This window comes from Cornus florida, unplaced genomic scaffold (genome assembly GCF_030987335.1).
Source record: "Cornus florida cultivar Cherokee Brave unplaced genomic scaffold, ASM3098733v1 CherokeeBrave_3.0.0_Hap2_Chr02, whole genome shotgun sequence".
In the NCBI taxonomy this organism is placed as follows: domain Eukaryota; kingdom Viridiplantae; phylum Streptophyta; class Magnoliopsida; order Cornales; family Cornaceae; genus Cornus; species Cornus florida.
Window position 1 is genome coordinate 42,280,038 of NW_026775572.1, and position 21,885 is coordinate 42,301,922.

At 33.2% G+C, this 21,885-nt stretch overlaps 2 protein-coding genes across 2 annotated transcripts; one reads left to right on the top strand and one right to left on the bottom strand.

The window, feature by feature from the left end:
* Positions 1–13,138: 13,138 nt before the first annotated feature.
* On the bottom strand, positions 13,139–14,023 carry LOC132286794 (uncharacterized). The gene is made up of 3 exons (XM_059789184.1): positions 13,821–14,023; positions 13,590–13,724; positions 13,139–13,491 (listed from the first exon to the last, which is right to left on the bottom strand). The coding sequence occupies exons 1-3, from the start codon at positions 13,930–13,932 to the stop codon at positions 13,391–13,393; spliced, it is 348 nt and encodes a 115-aa protein (XP_059645167.1). The 5' UTR covers positions 13,933–14,023; the 3' UTR covers positions 13,139–13,390.
* Positions 14,024–16,752: 2,729 nt separating this feature from the next.
* Positions 16,753–20,192, top strand: LOC132294779 (MDIS1-interacting receptor like kinase 2-like). The gene is made up of 2 exons (XM_059792760.1): positions 16,753–19,586; positions 19,677–20,192. The coding sequence occupies exons 1-2, from the start codon at positions 16,787–16,789 to the stop codon at positions 19,982–19,984; spliced, it is 3,108 nt and encodes a 1,035-aa protein (XP_059648743.1). The 5' UTR covers positions 16,753–16,786; the 3' UTR covers positions 19,985–20,192.
* The last annotated feature ends 1,693 nt before the right edge of the window (positions 20,193–21,885 follow it).

Here is a 21,885-nt window from a genome sequence, read left to right on the forward strand (position 1 = left end):
AATTCTCATCCAGCTCATAGGTTGTTGTAGCTTTTGGTACTGCTGGTCTCGATGGCATAGCAGATCCTCCGTTAATATAAACGTTTCTATACCGACTCCATAATACAATGTCCGTCAGCAAAACTCATACCAAAAAAAAAAACATGAATGAATATATATGAGAGAGACTACTTACGGTTGCAGGGTGTGGTTGGTACTTTGGGGCCCGATGGCAGCAGATTTGGCTTTACCAGGATTATTTTTACATGCACGTCGTGCTGCAAAATTCATAAAACAAAATGAATGACTCTATATATATGATCGAGATGTTGAGGGAGAGGAGAGAGAGAGATACTTACGTGGTGGCGGTAGAGATGAAACCATAACAATCCAAATCATGAACAAACAACATATGGTAGAAGAAGAGGTCGGAAAAGCTTTGCTTATCATTTTAATGTGTTTTTTCTAGTTATGTAGCTCCAACGAAGAACTGAACAGAGGGAATTAATTGTGGTATACTTCGTTTCAGAATGACATACATATATATATATATATATATATTTATATGAATGAACAATATTAGGGTATTGCCCTTTTTCTGCAAGTGAGCTAGCCTATCACAATAGAAAGACTTCGACTTAAAAAGTGGGTTTTACTTCATGACAAATGTTTTGTCCCACCACCAAGGTTCCTTACATTTTGGGGTGAGAGGTTGGAGCCTCCAAGTGCGTGAGTGAATTGCTTGACAACTGAAAAAATGAAAAGACAAAATTAAAAAAAGCAATTTGGACACGGCGAGGACACCAATTGGACACAAGTCTCATTAGAGACGCCTGGACAAAGCAAACACACTTTCAAAACACATGTTTTTTATTTTTAAATTATTTTTTATAGAAGAATGGGATGCAATTTAAAACATATTAGGGCTAATTAAAAAAAATAATATAAAATTTTAGAAAACAAATTACAAACATTTAACACTAAACACCAAATTACTGATATCATTCATAATTATGTGGATAAAATAAGTTTAAATTATTTAATTATATAACAATATATTATGTTATTAAATTATAACGTTTCCTACTGTATCTATGTCATATAGATATATTTTTCTGAATTCTTATTTTTTTCATATCGGTAGCGTATTGTATCTGTGTCTGAGATCTTAATAATATTAATTAACAATTCATTAATATTAATTATCACTAACTCTATGCATAAAAAGTTGAAAAGGAAATTTCCCAAGTACAGATTTTTATTGGATGAATATATAAAACAAAACCATGCACAATACACTGACACATCATTTATTAATAAATGGATCTTAGAGTTTTTTATGCAAATCACTTAAGATTACCGTCTCTTTTGCCTTGCACCGCCAATAGGCCCAATACCCAGACCAGTCCCTTTTGTTAGTTTTGCCGTTTTGGTACTATTGGTAGTGTAGCAGATCCCCGTGAGGAAAAGAGTTTGGACCTGCTCCAATATTTACTATTTTTGTCAGCAAAACTCATCCAACAAAATGAATACTATGTGAGAGTAAAGGTGGAGCCAAAAATTCATTTCGGATGGGACAACCAATTGCAATAATATAATAATAAATTGTGAACCAAAATAATAAATGGCAAAGCAGGGCCGTTTTGGAGTTTGATTTGTAAAAAATTTGTTGTACCATTAGAGGATAAATAAATGGGTTTTAAAAAAAATAAAAAAATTGGAGAAACTTTTTGTCTAGTGACCTAGAAAATGAAGGATCATTAATTTTAAATTTTTTTAAGGACTTTATGTGAATTTTTAAGGAGCTTAGGGGGCATAACTAATATTAATAAATTTTTTTACACCCCCGGATGGGGGGCAAAGACGGTCATCTTACCCATAGTCCTACCCATATAACAACTTTTAATACCATAACACATCAAAATTATTTATAAAAAATAAAAAAATAAAAAAAACACTTTTTTATTTCCAAGGCAAGACGAAGACCAAGACCGTGGCAATATGTACTCTTTTTTCTCTCCCAAGTGGGTGAGTGGAATAATAATGGACCACCACTTTTTTATTTCCAAGGCAAGACGAAGACCAAGACCGTGGCAATATGTACTCTTTTTTCTCTCCCAAGTGGGTGAGTGGAATAATAATGGACCACCACGTTCACTTCAAGTCAATGGTATTTATAGTTATAGCCAAAATATATATATATATATATATAGGCTCTAATCACACATCACTGACTTTAACATGCTACAATAATTTCCAAATCTGAACGAACGAACGAAAAAAAAAAAAAAAAAAAAAAAAAAAAAAAAAAGGGTGGGGCGGGGGGGGGGAAGAAACAATGTAGATAAGGATTGAATAAGGTGGAATTCATATCAGGTCTCAGGTTTGATTCATTTTAGGTATAAATAATTTTTTAAGAACTGTTTTTATTAGTCTAAGTTTTATCCGATCGGTATGGAGAGCGTCTTTTAGGTATGAATAATTTTTTAAGGAATACTTTTATAGGTATTCTAAGCTTTATCCGATTTGTGTGGAAACAACCTTATACATGTCCGTGCATTAGTCAAGATAAAACCCGGACATCCTGTTATCAAAATATATATATATATATATATATATATATATATATATATGTGGTGGGTTCATAGTTGTAAGCATTACCAAGACTAACCAATGCATATATAGAAAACAATGAAAGACCAATGCCACTGTATGGTGTGACTTGTGAGACACGAAGTGATTTGTATGCAACAGTGAGTGAATTTTTTGTGAAAGACAATTGAGGGACAATTGTGTGAAAATTGTGAATACCTTAATTGTTAAAGAGAATTTGTGCCTACACAAGAGAGAGATATAGAGGGGGAGGGAGCAAGTTGAGAGTTTCAGAGGGATTCTCCATTGTAATCCTTCATAGTTTCATAGAGGAATTTGTTCCGTGAACGTACGCCTAAGTTCTAGGTGAACTACGTATATTTGGTGTACTTGTGATTTTTTTCTTCTTTTGATTGTTAGCTTGTGATTATTCATCCGAAATCGTTATTTTTGGAATTATGTCACAGCGCAACTGGTATCAAAGCATCTGGTTGTTTGTTGTTTCCACAGCAATGCTTAGGGTAGATATTATAATGGCGGTGTGTTAAAGCGATAAATGGCATATATTGTGGTTAGGATAGAAATTACAATGGTGGGGGTAGAGGGGTGGTCCATCTAAGGTGAGCTATCAAATGGTAAAATGGGTGTGTAAAGGTATTTTCGTCAAAATAATTTGTTACTTGCATTGCACCTGACTATTTTAACTCGAGTAGAGTGATTTACAATTTTTGGTAAATTGAACATTACGCTAAAAAAACTAATAAAGGAGGTAATTTGCAACTTTTTGATAGTAAGGGAGGTTTTAGTGCAATTTGGCCTTACAACTGTTATCGATAAATTCCAAGTAATACTTGAATTCATGTTAATTATCCAAATCATTGTATTGTTCTTTTATCATTGTATAGATATTAATTATGTACTTTATTAAGTAAGTATATCATGTTGTAAATTTAATCTCTTATTGTTATTTTATTAAATATATAACGCTTTATAGATTGTTTGATAAATTGAGAATAACATAATATATATATATATATATCACCTTCTTTTGTGCCTAGCTTTTCAGTTTTTATATAAGACGGTTGACCCACTAAAAATTGGTACTAGCGGATTAGAAAATAATTGTAACGGGCATACCAGAATCTTTTATTAGGTTCTAAGAAATATAAAAGTCGTCGAACTTAGAATAAAATAAGTCATTGAAAGAAGAAAGACTGTTAACTTCTTAATGGATGCGAAAAAAGAATTTTCTAAAGAAAAGAATTGCAATGTAAATGAAATCATTTGAAAAATGAAATTGTTAATGAAACGAAATTAAAAACTGAAATTGCTTGGAAAGCAAGTACTTAGATGAATCTAAATAAATAAGAGAATGTAATTAACAAGAAACTAAAATAGCAATGTAAATTTTAAAACGCAGAAAAGGGAATTGCATGAATTAAAAAGACATTGTATTGAATGGAAAGTTGAATAATAACATTTGCTTATTTCTGAGCGTCTGAACACCTTGCTAATTCCTAGAATAATGCAAACAGATTACAAAGTTTTTCTCGAACTTAACCCAAAATGATAAAGTAATGCTTAAATAAAATCACGTGCCATGCTCCTGTGAATCTTATACCGACTTTAGACGTCATTCATTCTTTATAGAACTCTTTGGCATTGCCCGCGAGAAGATCGTCCAGGGCCTCCAATTTGAAAGAGTCAAATTTAGGATCATGGAGCAAATATAGAAGTATATGTCTTGTCGTTCAGTTATAATTTTTATAATTAAAAGATAATACATAATTTTTTTTTTCTTAATTGTTATTCACACATGTACATATTTTACTGAGATTCAAACCCTTACCTCTTTTTGAAAAGTAAAGGTTTGGTACCTCTAGCCATTGACATGTTAGTAAAGACAATACATACCTATATATCATGTAAAATTATGTCAGTAAATAAGTTTTTAAAAAAATAAATAAATAAATAAAATTTACGACAATAAATACACCGACTTATAAATTATAATATCAATTTATATATGTTATACAATAATTTGTTTCTATCTCCTTTTTTCAAAAAAAAAAAAAAAATTATATTTAAACTAATAAACTAATTTGTTTTATTATTATATCATTTTTGGGCTCATGTGCATGCTTGGTAGGCTCCATTTAGCCCACCAAATTATTTTTAGAATTATAAGTCATAAGGGAAACTTTACCAAGAAAAACAAAAAACAATTCAAGTATAATTTTATCAAAATATTAAGTTATTATTTTTCAAATGTTTGGATTGTAAATAGAGTATTATTGACTATCATAATTACGGAGAAACTTGATTGAAGAACTTTAATCGATAATTTTGCAGCTAAAAATGTGAGACGATCACATTTACTTTAATATGAAGTTGAACTTTATAAAGCACCAAGACCAGATTTTGTTGAGATTTTTTTTTTGTTGTGTTTTCAACATTAATATCCCATTTTAATGGGCGTCTCAAAATTTTAGGAACCTTATAAAGGGCCTCTCATTTAACAGTTCACCTAGGGCATCTCAAAATTTTAGGAATCTCAAGGCCTACCCTGCTCTACTCTTTGGAGATCAAATGTAACGAATGGGCGCTTATCCATTTACCTAAAAACATATTGGGTAGTGCTACAAACTCACCCATTTATACTCATTTATTTTTCCATCCAAGTCCGATGTGGGATAAGGTTTCCCTTATACTCTCCCACTTGAACTCATAACACCCTCGTTGCGGTCAGGTCACCTTACCTACCCAGGGTGACTCATCCGGACACCTTTTGAGTCGGGTGCTTAGCATGGTACCGGATCAAGGATTGGGTCTGACTCTAATAACAACGGTAACGGGTGGGCGTTTACCCATTAACCCAAAAGCTTAAATTATTGGATAGTACTACATACCTACCCATTTTTACCCATTAATTTTTCTATCTGGATCCGATGGTCCCCTTGCAACACCAAGCTACAGCATTTTTACCCCATGATTCTAATAAAGCCATATCACGTAAATAAATGCTTATCCTATCAATAAACATCGTCTAACCATGTTAGGCTTATTTGGGTTTGTGGTTTTGGAATTAGTTTCCTTTTTAGTTTGGGAGTTGTAATTGATATGACAATTCCTTATAATAACTTGTGTAATTCTTGTCCAAAAAAGATGGAAAAAAATTTCTCCAGTTACTCTCTCATTGGATTTTGGATTGGTCCACCGAGGGATAAAAAAGTTGACTTAAAGGTTGAGTCATATTTACCAAGCTTCCAATTTATACATACAACTTCCGTATATAATATATATATATATATATTGTATTATTTAAAGAATTTAACTTTACCTTTATGAATCCCAAAAAGAAATAAGAAACTCTTCTACCAAAAAATCAGCTTTCCATTGAAATGAAATGAAAACTTCCTCTCATCAAAATTAAGTCTGAAAGAACCAAAAAAGGGACCAAACATAAATCATGTAAAATATTGTGATGTGCTTGAATGTGTATGATTATTATTTCAATACATGTTTGTGTGATGATGTGATGACGATACTTGTGCTATATGTTTAACTCTCCACAACAATAACAAACAGACTTTTGAATGAGTTAGAGAGAGTTAATATCCTAACAAACCAATCACCATCCTAAACATATTCATGCTTAGACTTCAGAAAAAACTGAAAAATTCTCTCTTTTCTCCACTGCCCAGTTGCCTCCCACTTTGTCTTCTCTTTTCTCCCTACTCCCTTCTATGGGAGTGGGGAGGTGATGTTTCTCGCCTCCCACAGGCTAAATAAGCTCGGCATGTAATCGTAAGTACGATCTGTGGGTGGTTTTTATGCCGTTTTCATTTTTGTTTTGCTAGATCTGTTTCAGTTTGGCTTGTTTTTGGCCCGATTGAGTGGATCTGTGTTTCTTTCTTAGGCTAGATCTCAAGTCTCTGTTGGTTTTTTGTTGTCCCTTTGTTGTCCCGACTAGATCTCAGATCTATGTCGATTATTGTGGTTCCCCTTTGTGCGGGGTTGGGTGGTTTTTCCACCAGTCGAAGGCACCTTGTGAATAGAGCTTAGGAGCAGTTGTCTTGCTGATGGCTTGACCTTTGAGCTTTGGTACTTGTCTCATGTGGTGGCTTCCGTTGTTCTTCTCAGTAAATCTGGAGCCTGGTCTTGATTTTTCTTCTTTATGTTTCAGGTTTTGTTTGCCTTGCCTTTGGTGCATCTGTACTGTCCTTTGTGGATGTGTTATGTAGATGCCATATGGCTGTTCTCTTCTTGCCCCCAAAAAAAAAAAAAAAAAAAAAAAAAAAAAAAAAAAGAACATATATTCATGCTTTAAAGTTTTTCTTTTTTATTTACAATAATTATTTGTTGCTCTTTCCCCAAAAGCATAATGAACTTCTCTCATTTAGTTTGGCCTAAAATTTCTTTTGCCTTTATTCATAGTTTAATTTGTCATTTTTAGCCGTAAGTCGTTTACATCATCATTCCAATCCTATTAATTTAATTTTTGTTCTTTCAAAATTACACTTTACGGATGTGAGAATGCGGTGTGATAACGTAGTGGTAAGGCATGTGTTGCTTGTGGCCAAAGGTCCAAATTCGAAATCCATCACTTCATCAATAAATAAAACAAAAACAAAAACAATAATAACAACAACAACAACAACAACGTGGCACTTTACTATTTCCATTTAATGCTTTTATAACTTTTTTTTTTTCTTTTTTATAATTAAACCCTTTAATTAATATGTTTAAAACTTGTATGCGATGTTGGTTTATTATAGTGGTCCTAATAAAACAATAATAATGAAAAGGATTTGAAGCAAAATCATCCAAGCTGCTGGTTAAATATAACAATTCAAATTCCAATGGTCTGGCATAAATGAATTATTATATGAAATTTTTACTAAATAATGCTTATAAATAGTCTTTCACCATTCATGAAAACTCGCTAATATTGATCTATTTGGCATGCACTTTATTTTAAGCGTTTTGTTTTTAGTTAAAATAGAAATAGTGTTTTTGCTATAGGAGTGTTATGAAAATAATTGGAAACACGTTTGGGAATGATGTTTTGTTGTGAAAATGTCGGAAATAGAAACATGCAAAATATGATTTTGGGCCATGAACAATTGTCAAAATAAGAAAAAATATTCAGAAAGTGTTTTAACACTATATATAATAAAATAAGACCGCACTAAATATGTTTTTTTTTTTTTTTTTTTTTATCAAAATTGACACTGTAGCAGTCCAAAAATAAAAACACTCATACCAAACAGGGCTGATTAGAGATGGAATCAGCATGGGACACATAGATAGGCATGGCTTCTACATAAATTCCACATTTTTTGAGATTGAATGGACAACATCCACGTCCCCATGATATATTAATATTGGGTTCAAAGAATTTAATTGGTTCTAAAAATCTATTAAAATTCTTAATTTCTATCCTTATCTTACCTTTCTTTTTTTCATCCTTGTTGTCTTTCCTTTATCTTTATCACAATCGTATTTATTATTGAAAATATATTGAATATAAATTTAACTAATATAGATATGGCGGTGTTGCCGGGGTAGTAAAAGGCCCTAAAGTGTCCCACTGATCCTAAATAACTAACTCCATCAAAACTCACTATTATTCTCTTAACATATTTTATTATAGCATTTTATTCATTTTTCAATTAAAAAGCAAGAAGAATGATTTTTAGATAAACATTATTAATTATTATTTGATATTAATATATTAGAGTAGACTTATATATTTTTTACCTCAAATTATATTGAGCCCCCTCTGTTTGGAAGAGACATATATATGAAAAAATATAACTTTTCTACACTAGTCTTGGAACTTACAATGTAAATATTTTTATTCTGGAGGTGAAGTATCGAAATTAAAAAAAAAAAAAAAGAGAGATGAAATTGTTGCATTTTCCCTTCTTACAAAATTAGAATCCTGGAATCGAAAAATTAATTTGGGACGGATGAAGCAAAACAGAAGTGGTTACCTAATTCTTTTTTTAAAAAAAAATAAAATTAAATATTTCAAAAAATGATTTTTTCAGTAGAAGTTTTTATTTTATTTTATTTTAATATTTTTTTCCCCTGAAATATGTTACAAGAATGTTATTTACAAATATGAAATTTTACTCAATAGTGTGATCGGGTCATGAAAAGCCAGGTTCACAAACTCTCAAAGTAGAAAATATTCAAAAAAATCTAATAGACATTTATTCAAATGGTATAATCTCTCCACCCAACAATGAGGTTGAGAATATAAACAAATGTATGGCTTATTTCTGCAAGTGGGTGATCATTGTTCAAAGACTTTGTCCTAAAACCACTTTAAATCCACTTTAATTTAAAGGCTTTAATTTAAATCCACTTTAAAGGTGAAATCTCGTCCTTATTACACGGAGCACTGGGTACATATCGTGATGCACACGCATAAACACATATAGCTTACGAGGAGCACGGTGCACCCGACACATTGTATATTCTCTCTTATTCATGTGACTGACTTCAACATCCTACGAGAATTTTCAGTATTGAATGGAAAAAAAGGAGATGGGAAGTTTTAAAAAAGGGTGGAATAACAGAATATGGTTGGGTTCCTAGTTAGTTGTAAGCATCAACAGGACTGCCCAATGCATATTTAGCCAAAAATGAAAGTCCAATGCATACCAAACAAACAATGAAAGACTATTGCATATTAAGCCAAAAATGAAAGACCACACATATTAGCCAAAAATGAAAGACCAATGCATATTAGCCAAAAATGGAAGACCAACGCATACCAAGCCAAAAATGAAAGACCAACGCATATTAGCCAAAAATGAAAGACCAATGCCCATATCTACACGCCATAATGTTAAAGACCCGCGAGCCCCAAGTACATGCACCTTTCTAACTGCCTCAGTAAAACCCTGGGTTTACAGTGACAAAAACATTTACAATATATATGCTGTTTTGCTAAAGTTACTTTCAAGTCCTATGCTGTGGTCGGTTCAGAAATGAAGTTTAATAATTGTTAAAGGGTAAATTATACTCACACCCCCTAAAGTTTGTCCCATTGACAAACATATACAAGTTGATTCATTTTTTAATAGTGACACCCCTCCGGCAAAAGATAACAAAGATATCTCCAATTGTCTTCTCAACTTTGAATTGATATTATTCTCCTCTTACTTGTTAGTTTACTATTTGAACCATGAATTATCTTTTTTAACATTTACAAGTTATTTTATTGGATCAAACTAAGCTTTTGTACTCTTTGCTTCATTCTTTATCAACCAAACTATACATACATATATAGACTATACATACAAGATACATATATATAAATTCAGCGATTACACGTACCATTCTTAACAACTATATCTATATATACACACACACACATATATATTAGGATAAAATCTTTAAAGAAGTGAATAAACCCATTTAGTTTAATCTTCATCTCTCTCTATAATAGTAAAATTTGTTAGTCATTTTCAACCTCATTAGCATTTTATGGGATTCCAATCTCATTAGCATTTTATCGTCAAATAATATGATTTATTGTTCAAATTGGTAGCATGAAAAACACAATGACATGATTCGAAAGGAGAAATAACTTAATATATGGCAAAAGATGTATTAATTGGAAAGAATTTAAAAATAGCAGTTTAAGTATTACTGATTGTGCAACTCTTATTTATTAAATTTTTAAAAATTTATTGACAAGATACTTATTCAAGAATATATATATATATACACACACACACACTATCTAAAATACTTTAACTTGTTAAAATGGTATTATTTTCCTCATGCATTATTTAACTAATATTAACATAAATATTATAACAAGCATGCTTGCATATATGAATTAAATAGTAGCTAGTGCCAAAATCTTTTTTATATATATTGCAGATTCAATTATATTACTTTGAATATTTTTTTCATAATATTATTTAGCTGGCAAGCATATATATAAAAATTATATTATCACCATAGAATTAAATAACACATTTACTTTCTCCCTAAATATTAGGGACAAAATGGTATTTTACTTTATCTATTATTCTTTTATTAAAAAGATTTAAAAAGATGGGGGTAATTTAAATATTTTATAATATTTTTATGTGCAAAAGCTAATAAGGGGTATCATTGTTTAAAAAAGAACTAACTTGTATATGGCTGTCAATAGGACAAATTTCAGAGGATGTCCCTGCAATTTACCCAGTATTAAAATAACAAATGACATAAAGTTCAGAAGTAGTTTAATAGCCGTTACCCATATAACAAGTTTTAATGTCATAGAAAGTTAATTATTCAAAATGCTCTTTTCAATTTTATGGCAAGATCAAAGTGACCAAGACCGCATACTCATTACGGGACAAATGATCAAATAACGGCATCCATGGCTCTTTTTTTGTTTCTTGGGTGAGTGAGTGAGTTGAAAGATAATGGACGATTAAGTTGACTTCTATTTGGTTTAAATTTGTAAAGACGTGCCAAAATCTTTCGACTCAAAGTACTGGATAGTCAAACTATCCTTAACAGCAATCGAATTAAGAAATCGGTCCTCTGAAAATCAGTCGATTATTAGAAGGTAATAATGATCCATTCCTTCAGCTTCTTCGATGCCTTAATAAAGAAGACTTGAACAAAATAAGGGCTGGAATTGGAAGAATTTAACAGAGAAATTAGTTGTAATATACTATGTTTAAGTATATATATATATATATATATATATATATATATATATATATATATTACAAAGGGTAAAGTACAATAAACCACATGAACTATGTTCAAATTTATAAATAATCCCCTTGAAGTATATTTTGTGCATAATAATACTTCATGAACTATCACATTTTGTTGTAAAATACCCCAATGCCTAAGATATTTTTCAATAAATAACCATGATGTCCCTTGTTATTGAATTACACTTAACTATTTTTCTTATTGAAATCAATTATGAAAAAAATTCATACTAATTTGTTGACATATTCTCCATTAAATTTGCATAAATTTACCTTTAATTTTTAAAATGAAAATCTTAAATAGAAAATTTTATAACAATTTAAGTACATTCTTAATTTTTCATTAATATATTGCATGAAAAATAAGGTATTTTTATTTAAGTAGTTTATTAATTTTTCATTGATATATTGTATGAAAAAGGGTATTTCTTTACAGTATAAAATTTTTAATTGAGTATAATAAGTTTTATTATAAATAGTAAATGTTTAATAATAAGTTTGTCATTTTAAAAAATGGTAGTTACAAATCTATTTAGTTTTTTCTATTTTTATAGTTGATCCCCAAGTCCACACACCTTAACAGTAAAGTCATTCAAAACTTACAATTTAATTCTAAAGCAAGAAGGGAGGTACCCAGACTATTGGTCTTTCGACAATTACCATTGGACACTCGATACAAAAATGTGCAACAATGATGATTGTTCGGATAGTCGGTCCCGAGACCATATAGGATGGCAACGGAAACGGGTTTGTAGTTGGTATACAATTCTCTTTTTTATTTCGGTAGACAAAATACCGACTCCGCTTTGCGTATTCCTTTTAATTGCGAGGCAGGACGGGTTATGCCACTTTTATTAATTGTGTAGTAAAAAAAAAAAAAAAAATTGCTCAATGTGGTCAAATTAGACTGATAAATAAATTAACCAATACTTCAAATAAAGTAACGACGATTTTAAAAATATTAAATATATATCTTATATACATATATATATATATATATATATATTTTAAATATATATATATAATCGGGACGAGTCAAGACAGGTTCATTAATAAATCCGCCCCTGTCCCAATTCCCCTTCAACTTTTCAATTACTTTATCATATCCCAACCCAAACCTATTTAAAATTCTACCAAATGTGCCCCGTTAAGAACGGGACGAAACCCACAGAGAAAATTACCATCCCCAAAAATTTCTAAAATCAAAGAGACGAACACCATTTACTTCATAATGTTCGTAATTGATTAGTAGACCGGGTTAATCCCTATTTCCTAATATAAAACATTGAGTCCGCGGGTAGAGAGCCAGTAAAGAGCCAGCTTGTGTCTGGGGCAGTTGCGCCCTGAAATTTTTGCAACATCTCGATCTTATATATATATATATATATGATTAATATTGGATTCTTAATTCACTTTTTTATTTTTACCCATCCTGCTGCATGTTAATTGTGCTCCCTAAATTAATTTCTCACTCCATTATTGCTAGGAAACATGAACAGTTTTCTTAACGCTGTGGCGGCGGTATCCGACAGACGGATATGACCTGGACACACGTGTAAAACATGACTTAAAGTATCATAAAATTTGAATATTTTTATTCATTGGTTGGAGACAACATCTGGATACAGTAGAGCTAGCTACTCATTTGGAATACTTGTAGGACATGAAGGATTGGTATTTTTTTTTTTTTTTTTCAGAAATATTTTTACAAAGACTGGTGGAGGTAACATATAGTGGGTTTGCATGAACTTTTGAATATATATATATATATATATACACACACACACAATCCTTTTTAAGTGAAGATGAAAAAGAATGTCCCATACAGAAAATGTTACTCTAAATATTTCAAAACGATATAACAATTACAATTGCATTTCCGGCCCCTTCTTAAAAGATATAACAATTATATATTTCAAAAAGATATAACAATTACAATTTAGTTTTGGACAGATGAAGCAACACATAAGTCCCTCACTTTCTTAAGATCTGATCTATATATATATATATATATATATATATATATATATATATATCACTCCTGGTGGAAGTACTATATAGTGGCTTTGCTTGTTTCAGTTTCGTCCGGCTCTGCAACGCCTATACGGTTTACAATTTCTATCGCCTGAAGGCATGCAAGAAGCGTACTTCCCATGACCACAGTCGAATACTGTTGCTGCAAAACTCATACAATAAAAATTATAAAATGAATCAACATGAGAGAATAGAGGAGAAGAGAGGAGAAGATGAGAGAGTGAGAGAGAGAGCACTTACCCGCATTGTTTGCTTCATCAGTGACAGATTTGGGAGTGGTAGGTTTGGGAGTGGTAGGTACACGTGGTCCAATTGGCAGAGCAGATTTGGCGTGAGCTTTCCCATTTTTACCTGCACCAATTTTACTACGTCCGTCTGCAAAAATTCATGTATAACAAAATGAATGAATATATATATATATATATATATATGTATGTATGTATGTATATGAAAGAGAGAGAGAGTACTTACGGTTGCCATAGAATACAGATGAAACCATGAGAATCCAAATTATGAACAAGCAGCATCTGATAGAAGAAGCTTTTTTTTTTTCATAATTGATAGAAGAAGCTTTGCTTATCATTTTAATTTGCTTTTCTAGTTATGTGGTTCAAAACAAGAACTCGATCAACAGAGGAAGAGGAATTAGTTGTAGTGTACTATGTTTGAGATTTATAACGTATGTGAACAACGTATTGCTTATTTCTGCAAGGGGGCTTTCACTATAGAAAGACTTTGACTTAAAACGTAGGTTTTACTTCACCACAAATGTTTTGTCCCACCACTTTTTGGTACAATTTCACCATCCAAATTTCATAAAATCTGACACGAAGTGTCTTGGAAAAAACCGAATTTGTTTGCACTCTAAAATAATATTTTGAATTAATTTTAAGACACACTATATGAGATTTGGACAAAATTTATAGGGAGCATTTTTTATCACTCGTATTACTTTTTTTATCAGGTGGGTTTGATTTGAGATTGGAATTTAGTTCACGCGGCCACGCATCCTCCCAATTTCAATGATTCTGCAACCACTATTTGATCTCATTTTTGTTTAATTGAAGCTCTCATCACAACTTCTGCATACTACGAAATTTCCATAACTTAATTGAAAACAAAATTTAAAAATAAAAATAAAATAAAATTTGGAAGTGTAGAAAATGGTGGAATGTGGGAAAGTTGATGGTTGGTTGTAAGCATTATCAAAAAAAAATAAATAAATAAAATAAAATAAAGGACCTATGCCCAAGTCTACACTAATGTTGAATTCCAATGCCCAAGTCTACAGCATAATGTTAAAGACCCAACACCCGAGTCTACACGCATTATGTTAAAGCCCAATGCCCAAGTCTACGAGAAATTCTTCATTGCATCCGGAATATTATGTCATCAATCACTCATACATAACCACCTATTTGACAGTAGCTTCTGTTTGTGTTTTTGCTTTAACCCAAAGCAGAAGCAAAATTTCTATTTTAAACTGTGTTCAATACTGTTTGGTAGCCAGTTTGGTAACATATATTTGTTGCAAGTATTTTGAAAACAAAAACATGAAGTCGTGTTTAGTAAAAAAATGTTGCAAATTTAAAAAATTAAATGGCTAGTTAAAAATAACTTTTTATTTTTATAAACAATGCTTTCGGAACAGCGTGGAAACAACCAAAAGCATCAATTTTTTTATTCCGATTTTGGCTTCTTTTTTCATATGCGCTTCTGTATTATTCAAATCGCAACAAAGGTACTAAACACACTTCGTGCTTTTGCTTTGCTACAATATACTAACAAAATCAAAAAACACGAAATAGAAGTGATTGCAAACGGACCCTAAGCATGTAACTATTTCGACAGCTCATATCACGATTTGTCTGTTTAATTATGGAGTGATATTATATCAAACATTACTCTTGGAGCGTTAAAGTTTTTCTCCAAGTCTACACGACCTGATATTAACATTAGCGTCAACAAATACCATAAAAGCAGCCAAGAAACTACCATAATGTTTGAATTCCAATACCCAAGTCTACAGCATAATGTTAAAGACCAATACCTAAGTCTACAGCATAATGTTAAAGACCAATACCTAAGTCTACACGCATTATTTTTTTAAAAAACATAATGGACCACTAAGTTGACTTCAAGTCAATGGCACGTAGTTATAGCCAAAATATATACTCCGTTCTTTGGAAAGCTCTAATTATATCACTAACTTCAGTATGCTACAAGAATTTTTATATCAGACTGAAATAAATAAAAAATAAAATAAAATTTAAATAAAGAAATAAAGAGTTGTAATACAAAGTCTTAAAGTGTGACACATTCGACTAATTTTATATGAATAAAATATAATGTTATAAAGTATCTGACTTTTGAACTACTTATAAATATTTAAATTAAAAAAAGAAAAGAACAGAACAGAACAGAACAAAACAAAAGGAAACAAAATGGAAGTGTAAAAAGTGGCGGGCGTACATAATTAGTTGTAAGGGTCACCAGGACAAACCAATGCATATCTAGCCGAAAATGAAGACCAATGCCCATATTTACACGGCATAATGTTAATACCCAAGTCTATATATGCCACAATGTTAAAGACCAATGTCCAAGTCTACACGCCTAAAATTTAATGCTTTTGTCACCAAATTCACAACCATAAAGCAATCAAAATAATACCCAAATCCCAACTTCACGCACCTTTCTAATTTCCTTCAGCAAAACCTGAATTAAAACTATAAAAAAAAATGCTATTTTTCTAAAGTCACTTCCATCAAATTACATCAGATCAAACCCATGGTTAAGAAACAAAGTTTTCATAATTGTTAAAATAAAAAATCAGATATATTTCAGAACTAGTTTGCTTTTTTAATGGCATAAAAAAGTAGAGTTATTCAACACGCAATTTCTTTTTAGTTCTAAAGCAAGAAGGAAGAGACCACACCATTTACTCGATCTATAAGGGACAAAGACCAAGACCTTGGCGTGGATAGACTCCTTTTTTAGCTTCTGAGTGAGCAATAATGGACCACCAAGTTGACTTCAAGTCAATGTTAAGTATTTATATTCAAAATATACAGTAGAGTAGAGATACTTGCACCAAATTAACTAACCAAATATTTATAATTGGTTATTCGTACACAATACAAATAAGTGGAGAAGTCTCAAAAATGAAGACCAATGCCCATATTTACACGGCAAAATGTTAATACCCAAGTCCAATGCCCATATTTACACTTGAAGGGACAAAGACAAATACCTCTGCTTCTTTTGGCTCTTTTTTTCTCCCCTGAGTGAGCGAGCCCAAAGATAATGGACCACCAACTTGACTTCAATTCAATGGTATTGTAGTAATTATAGCCAAAATAGTATGGGACCTGTACAATAAAATGTATATAAATAAGAGCTTTAAACCAGAATTGCAACACATCAAAACATAAACCATGGGGTCTCCAACCTTAGAGAAGTTCAACTCATTTGTTTCCTTGGTCTTGTTTCTTGTGTTGTTGTCTTCGCCCAATTCAGCTTCTGCTTCTGTTCAAGAAGCTAAAGCTCTCCTCAAATGGAAAGCCAGCCTTCAACACCAAAACAATTCTGTGCTAAATTCATGGATTTTTCCATCTAATTATAATGCCACGGTTTCTTCAAGCCATCCAAAAACAAGTGCCATCCCATGCACTTGGTCCGGAGTTTCTTGCAGTATTCATGGAAGTGTCCATAGACTGAACCTCACAAATTCAAGTGTTGAAGGTACGCTCTATGATTTTCCATTTTCGTCCCTCCCTAATCTTGCATATATTGATCTCAGCATGAATGTTCTTTCTGGTACCATCCCACCTCAAGTTGGTAAACTCTCAAAACTCATCTATTTTGATTTGGCCATCAATCAGTTTTCCGGAATAATCCCACCACAAATCGGAAATCTGAAAAATCTTCAAGTCCTCCACCTGTTCCATAATCAGTTAAATGGCTCAATTCCTAAAGAAATAGGCAATCTCAAGTCCCTTTATGAGCTTGCTTTGTACACAAACAATCTTGAGGGTCCCATTCCTGCTTCTTTGGGCAGTTTGAGCAACTTGGCTAATTTGTATCTCTATGAAAACAAGCTCTCCGGTTCCATTCCTTCAGAAATAGGAAATCTCTTCAATCTTGTCGAGCTTGACATGGATACCAACCTTCTCACAGGTCCCATTCCTTCCACTTTCGAGAACTTGAAGAAGCTAACTTCGTTGTACCTATTCCAAAATCAGCTCTCTCATCCGATTCCCCCAGAGATAGGAAACATGAAATCGCTTGAGAGTCTGATCCTTTATACAAACAATCTTTCCGGCTCAGTCCCAGCATCCTTAGGTGATTTAAGCTCCCTGACAGAACTATTTCTCTTTGAAAATAAACTCTCTGGCCCCATTCCTAAAGAATTGGGGAAGTTAAAGTCTCTCAAAGACTTAGAACTGAGTGTGAATCGATTCAATGGTTCGATTCCTACTTCATTTGGAAATTTGAGCAACTTGGTGTTTTTGTTCCTCCGTGACAACCAACTCTCCGGTCCCATTCCACAAGAAATTGGGAATCTAGAGAAGTTGGTCGTACTAGAAATGGATGAGAATCACTTTTCTGGCTATTTGCCTTTAAATATTTGCCAGAGCGGAAAACTGGAAAATTTCACGGTAAACAATAACCAGCTTACCGGTCCAATCCCCAAAAGCTTGAGAAACTGTTCCAGCTTATTCAGAATGCGCCTTGATGGAAACAAGCTCACTGGAGATGTGTCAAAAGTTTTTGGTGTCTATCCAAATCTTCATTTCCTAGATTTTAGTAACAACAGTTTTTTCGGTGAAATCTCTTTTAGTTGGGGTCAGTACCCACAATTAACTTACCTAAGGATGGCAAGGAACAATATCACTGGACGAATACCACCAGAGTTCGGAAATTTATCTCAACTTCATCTAATTGATCTTTCTTCAAATCAATTAGTTGGGGATATTCCAAAGGAACTAGGGAAGTTGGATTTGATAATCCTTGATTTGAAAGATAATCAACTTTCTGGTGGTATACCTAGAGAACTCGGATCACTAGCTCACCTGTTGTATCTTGACCTGTCCATAAACAGATTGAGTGGGTCAATACCAGGAAGTCTAGGAAATTGTTTGCAGGTGCATTACTTGAACTTGAGCTACAACCGTTTTAGCCAAAAAATTCCACTTGAGATGTACAAGTTAGCTCAACTGTCCGAGCTAGATTTGAGCCATAATTTTCTCATGGGAGAAATATCATCTCAAATTGAAAATTTGCAGAGTTTGGAGGTGCTAAATCTCTCCCACAATAACCTCTCTGGTTTCCTTCCAGAGGCTTTTGAAGAAATGCATGGGTTAATGTATGTTGACATATCCTACAATGGGTTTCGAGGTCCCATTCCCGGCAACAATGCCTTTAGAAATGCTACCATAGAGGCATTACAAGGGAATGACGGTTTGTGTGGCAATGTTACAGGATTGAAACCCTGCAAAAATGCCCAACACATTGTGAAAGAAAGCCACAAACTCATACTAGATCTTGTCGGAGCACTTTTACTTCTCGGTGCATTCATTGGACTCCTACTCATGTTTGAAAGAAGAAAAAGTAGAGCACCAATCGAACAGGGCGACTTGCAGGATGAAAACAATCTGTTTTCAATTTCTAATTTTGATGGTCGAGCAATGTGTGATGAAATTTTAAAAGCCACCAACGATTTTGATGCCTCGTATGGCATTGGGAAAGGAGGATGTGGAACTGTCTACAAAGCAAAATTACGACAAGACAATATAGTGGCTGTGAAGAAACTTCACCCATTATCTGAGACAGCAGATCGTCAAGGGTTTTTGAACGAGGTAAGGGCATTAACAGAAGTACGACATACGAACATTGTGAAGCTTTATGGTTTTTGTTCACATGCTCAACACTCATTTTTGGTTTATGAGTACTTTGAAAAGGGTAGCTTGACCTCGATATTGAGTAGAGATGCAGAGGCTGATAAGTTGGACTGGCCCAAAAGGGTGAATATCATTAAGGGGGTGGCTCATGCTGTGTCTTACATGCACCATGATTGCTCACCACCAATTGTTCATAGGGACCTATCAAGCAACAATATTTTGTTGGACATCGAGTATGAGGCACATGTTTCAGATTTTGGCACTGCTAAGCTTTTGAAGCTAGACTCCTCAAATTGGAGCACGCTTGCAGGCACTTATGGATATGTTGCACCAGGTAAATGTAGCTTCGTGTTATTCTAACTAATGTGATATATATAGTACTGTAGATCAGTTGTACATGATCATATTTTACTTTTCTTTGCAGAGCTTGCTTTCACAATGAAGGTAACTGAGAAGTGCGATGTGTATAGCTTTGGGGTATTGACACTGGAAGTGATGAAAGGAAAGCATCCAGGCAATTTCATCACCTCGCTATCATCTTCATCTCTGGATCAGAAAATAATGTTGAAAGATGTGTTGGACGAACGCCTTTCACTTCCCTCAAGCGAACGTCAAGAAGTGTTAATGTCAATTATAAACATGGCCATTGCATGTTTAAATGTCAATCCACAATCTAGGCCGACCATGCACAATGTCTCTCGGCTGTTGTCAACCCTAACAACACCTCCCTAGAACCATCCAGCTCAATTACAGAGTGTGGAAGGACAGTTACTTATAGTATCGAAATGTTTGCTCAACATATTTTGTCGTCTTTTGTGCATTTTAGTGTGTGTTTTTTTTCATATTCAGTATATAGATGAACTTCATATCAATATATTGTCAGCATGTTTGTTCAACATTGTCCTCAATATACATAAATAAGTTTGGACGTTGGTACTAAGTGATTAACTATTGTTTTGACCCAAGATTAAATTGTGAAAATTGTGGTTCAAACATCTTATCCCATCTTATCATTACAAAATACTACAATGTTGTCACACTTGAGCTATTTTAATTTAAGAATTGATTAAACTAACCTAGCTATTTCTATAAGTCCCAAAGTATAAATTTTCAAAAAGTAAAGTCATGAAAAGTAAATTAGAAGGACAAAAAATTGTAGCCTAGTGACACTTTCTCACCTTCCAATACCTATGGGCCAGGTCAGGCTCAACCTATTCATTCATTAAAACCATCCAGCAACCATCAGGCCCAATCTAAAGAAAAGACCAGACCCAGTGAATACCGAAAAAAAAAAAAAAAATAGGAACGGATCCCCAAACGGGCCAGCCCACAAAAGAAAGAAGCCCATCAACCCCCATTTTGAAAGCCAGGAAAGGAATTTAGGGTAACACGTAATGTACTACAAATAAGAAGGAAGAAAAAGGAAGGAGACAGAGTGTTTTGTGTAAGAGAAAAACTTTCCATCAATAGAAGGAGAATTTTCTTACATCTACACACTCTTTTGGGTCCACATTTCCACAGGTGCAGTCTCAACTACATAACACTTCACCCAAAGAGATTTCACCTACTCAACCCCATCTTTGGTATGACAACCCTCCTCTAGTTAATATATTTCCAGATAAGACTACAGTAAATCAGTTGTTTATTCCACCACCCATACCACAATTTCACAGAATACGCCACAGCCAGCTCTCCAACAACTGAGACACCAACTGCTCCACAGTTTCTTCCTCCAAAAGAATCTCCTAATTTTGGGGGCAATTATATAAGATGAAGGAACCCAAATACTCTATCCCAAACCCACACCATGTGGTGTCTAGGGGACAAGGGATCAGCCCAACTAGTTATTCTTGATCACGGCCAACATGCAGAATTTTGCCTAAGCACAAGGAGAGTTGGCCGACCTAAGTACTGGAAAAGGAAATCAGTCCACGGTCGAACATATTAGCCAATTTACAGAACAATATGGGGAGGCTAGTGCAAACCCTTGGTTAAAAATGAGATTATTTCCAAATTTGTTAAAAATGAGATTATTTACTTGGTATATAAATCTTCAAGCCATCTCAGTCCATTCTTGGCAATAGTTGGAAGTGAAGTTTCACATTCAATTTTATCGGTCAAAATCACAAGTATCAATTGCCGATTTATCCAGGTTGAGTCAACTTCCTAGGGAATCTGTTGAAACCTTCATTTCCAGATTCAAAAGAGCATGGCACAAATGCCATGTCTGATGTCTCTATTCCAAAAACTGAGAATGTGAAGTTAACTCTTAATGGCCTTGAATTGGAACTACGGAAGAAGTTTGAAGGAATAGAGTTCAAAACTTCTTTGGATTGGCCTGTAGAGTTGCAAGGTATGAAGTCACACATTCCATAGCACCATCTTCTCTATCTTTCTCTCACACCAAATCGGCAACCCATCACGCCCTTTCTCGCTCACCAAATCCCTAAAATATAGCCATCCCTGCCCCCTCACATCAATCCCACACCAACTTTTACAACTTTCATCACCCTCTCTATAAGGACAAAATGGATAATCATTTCCTTCTAAATCCTCCCAATTATGGAAATGTATCAAAATTACTATTTTAAGCATCAACAATCAACAAATCCCTTCCATTCCTTTTCTATCTT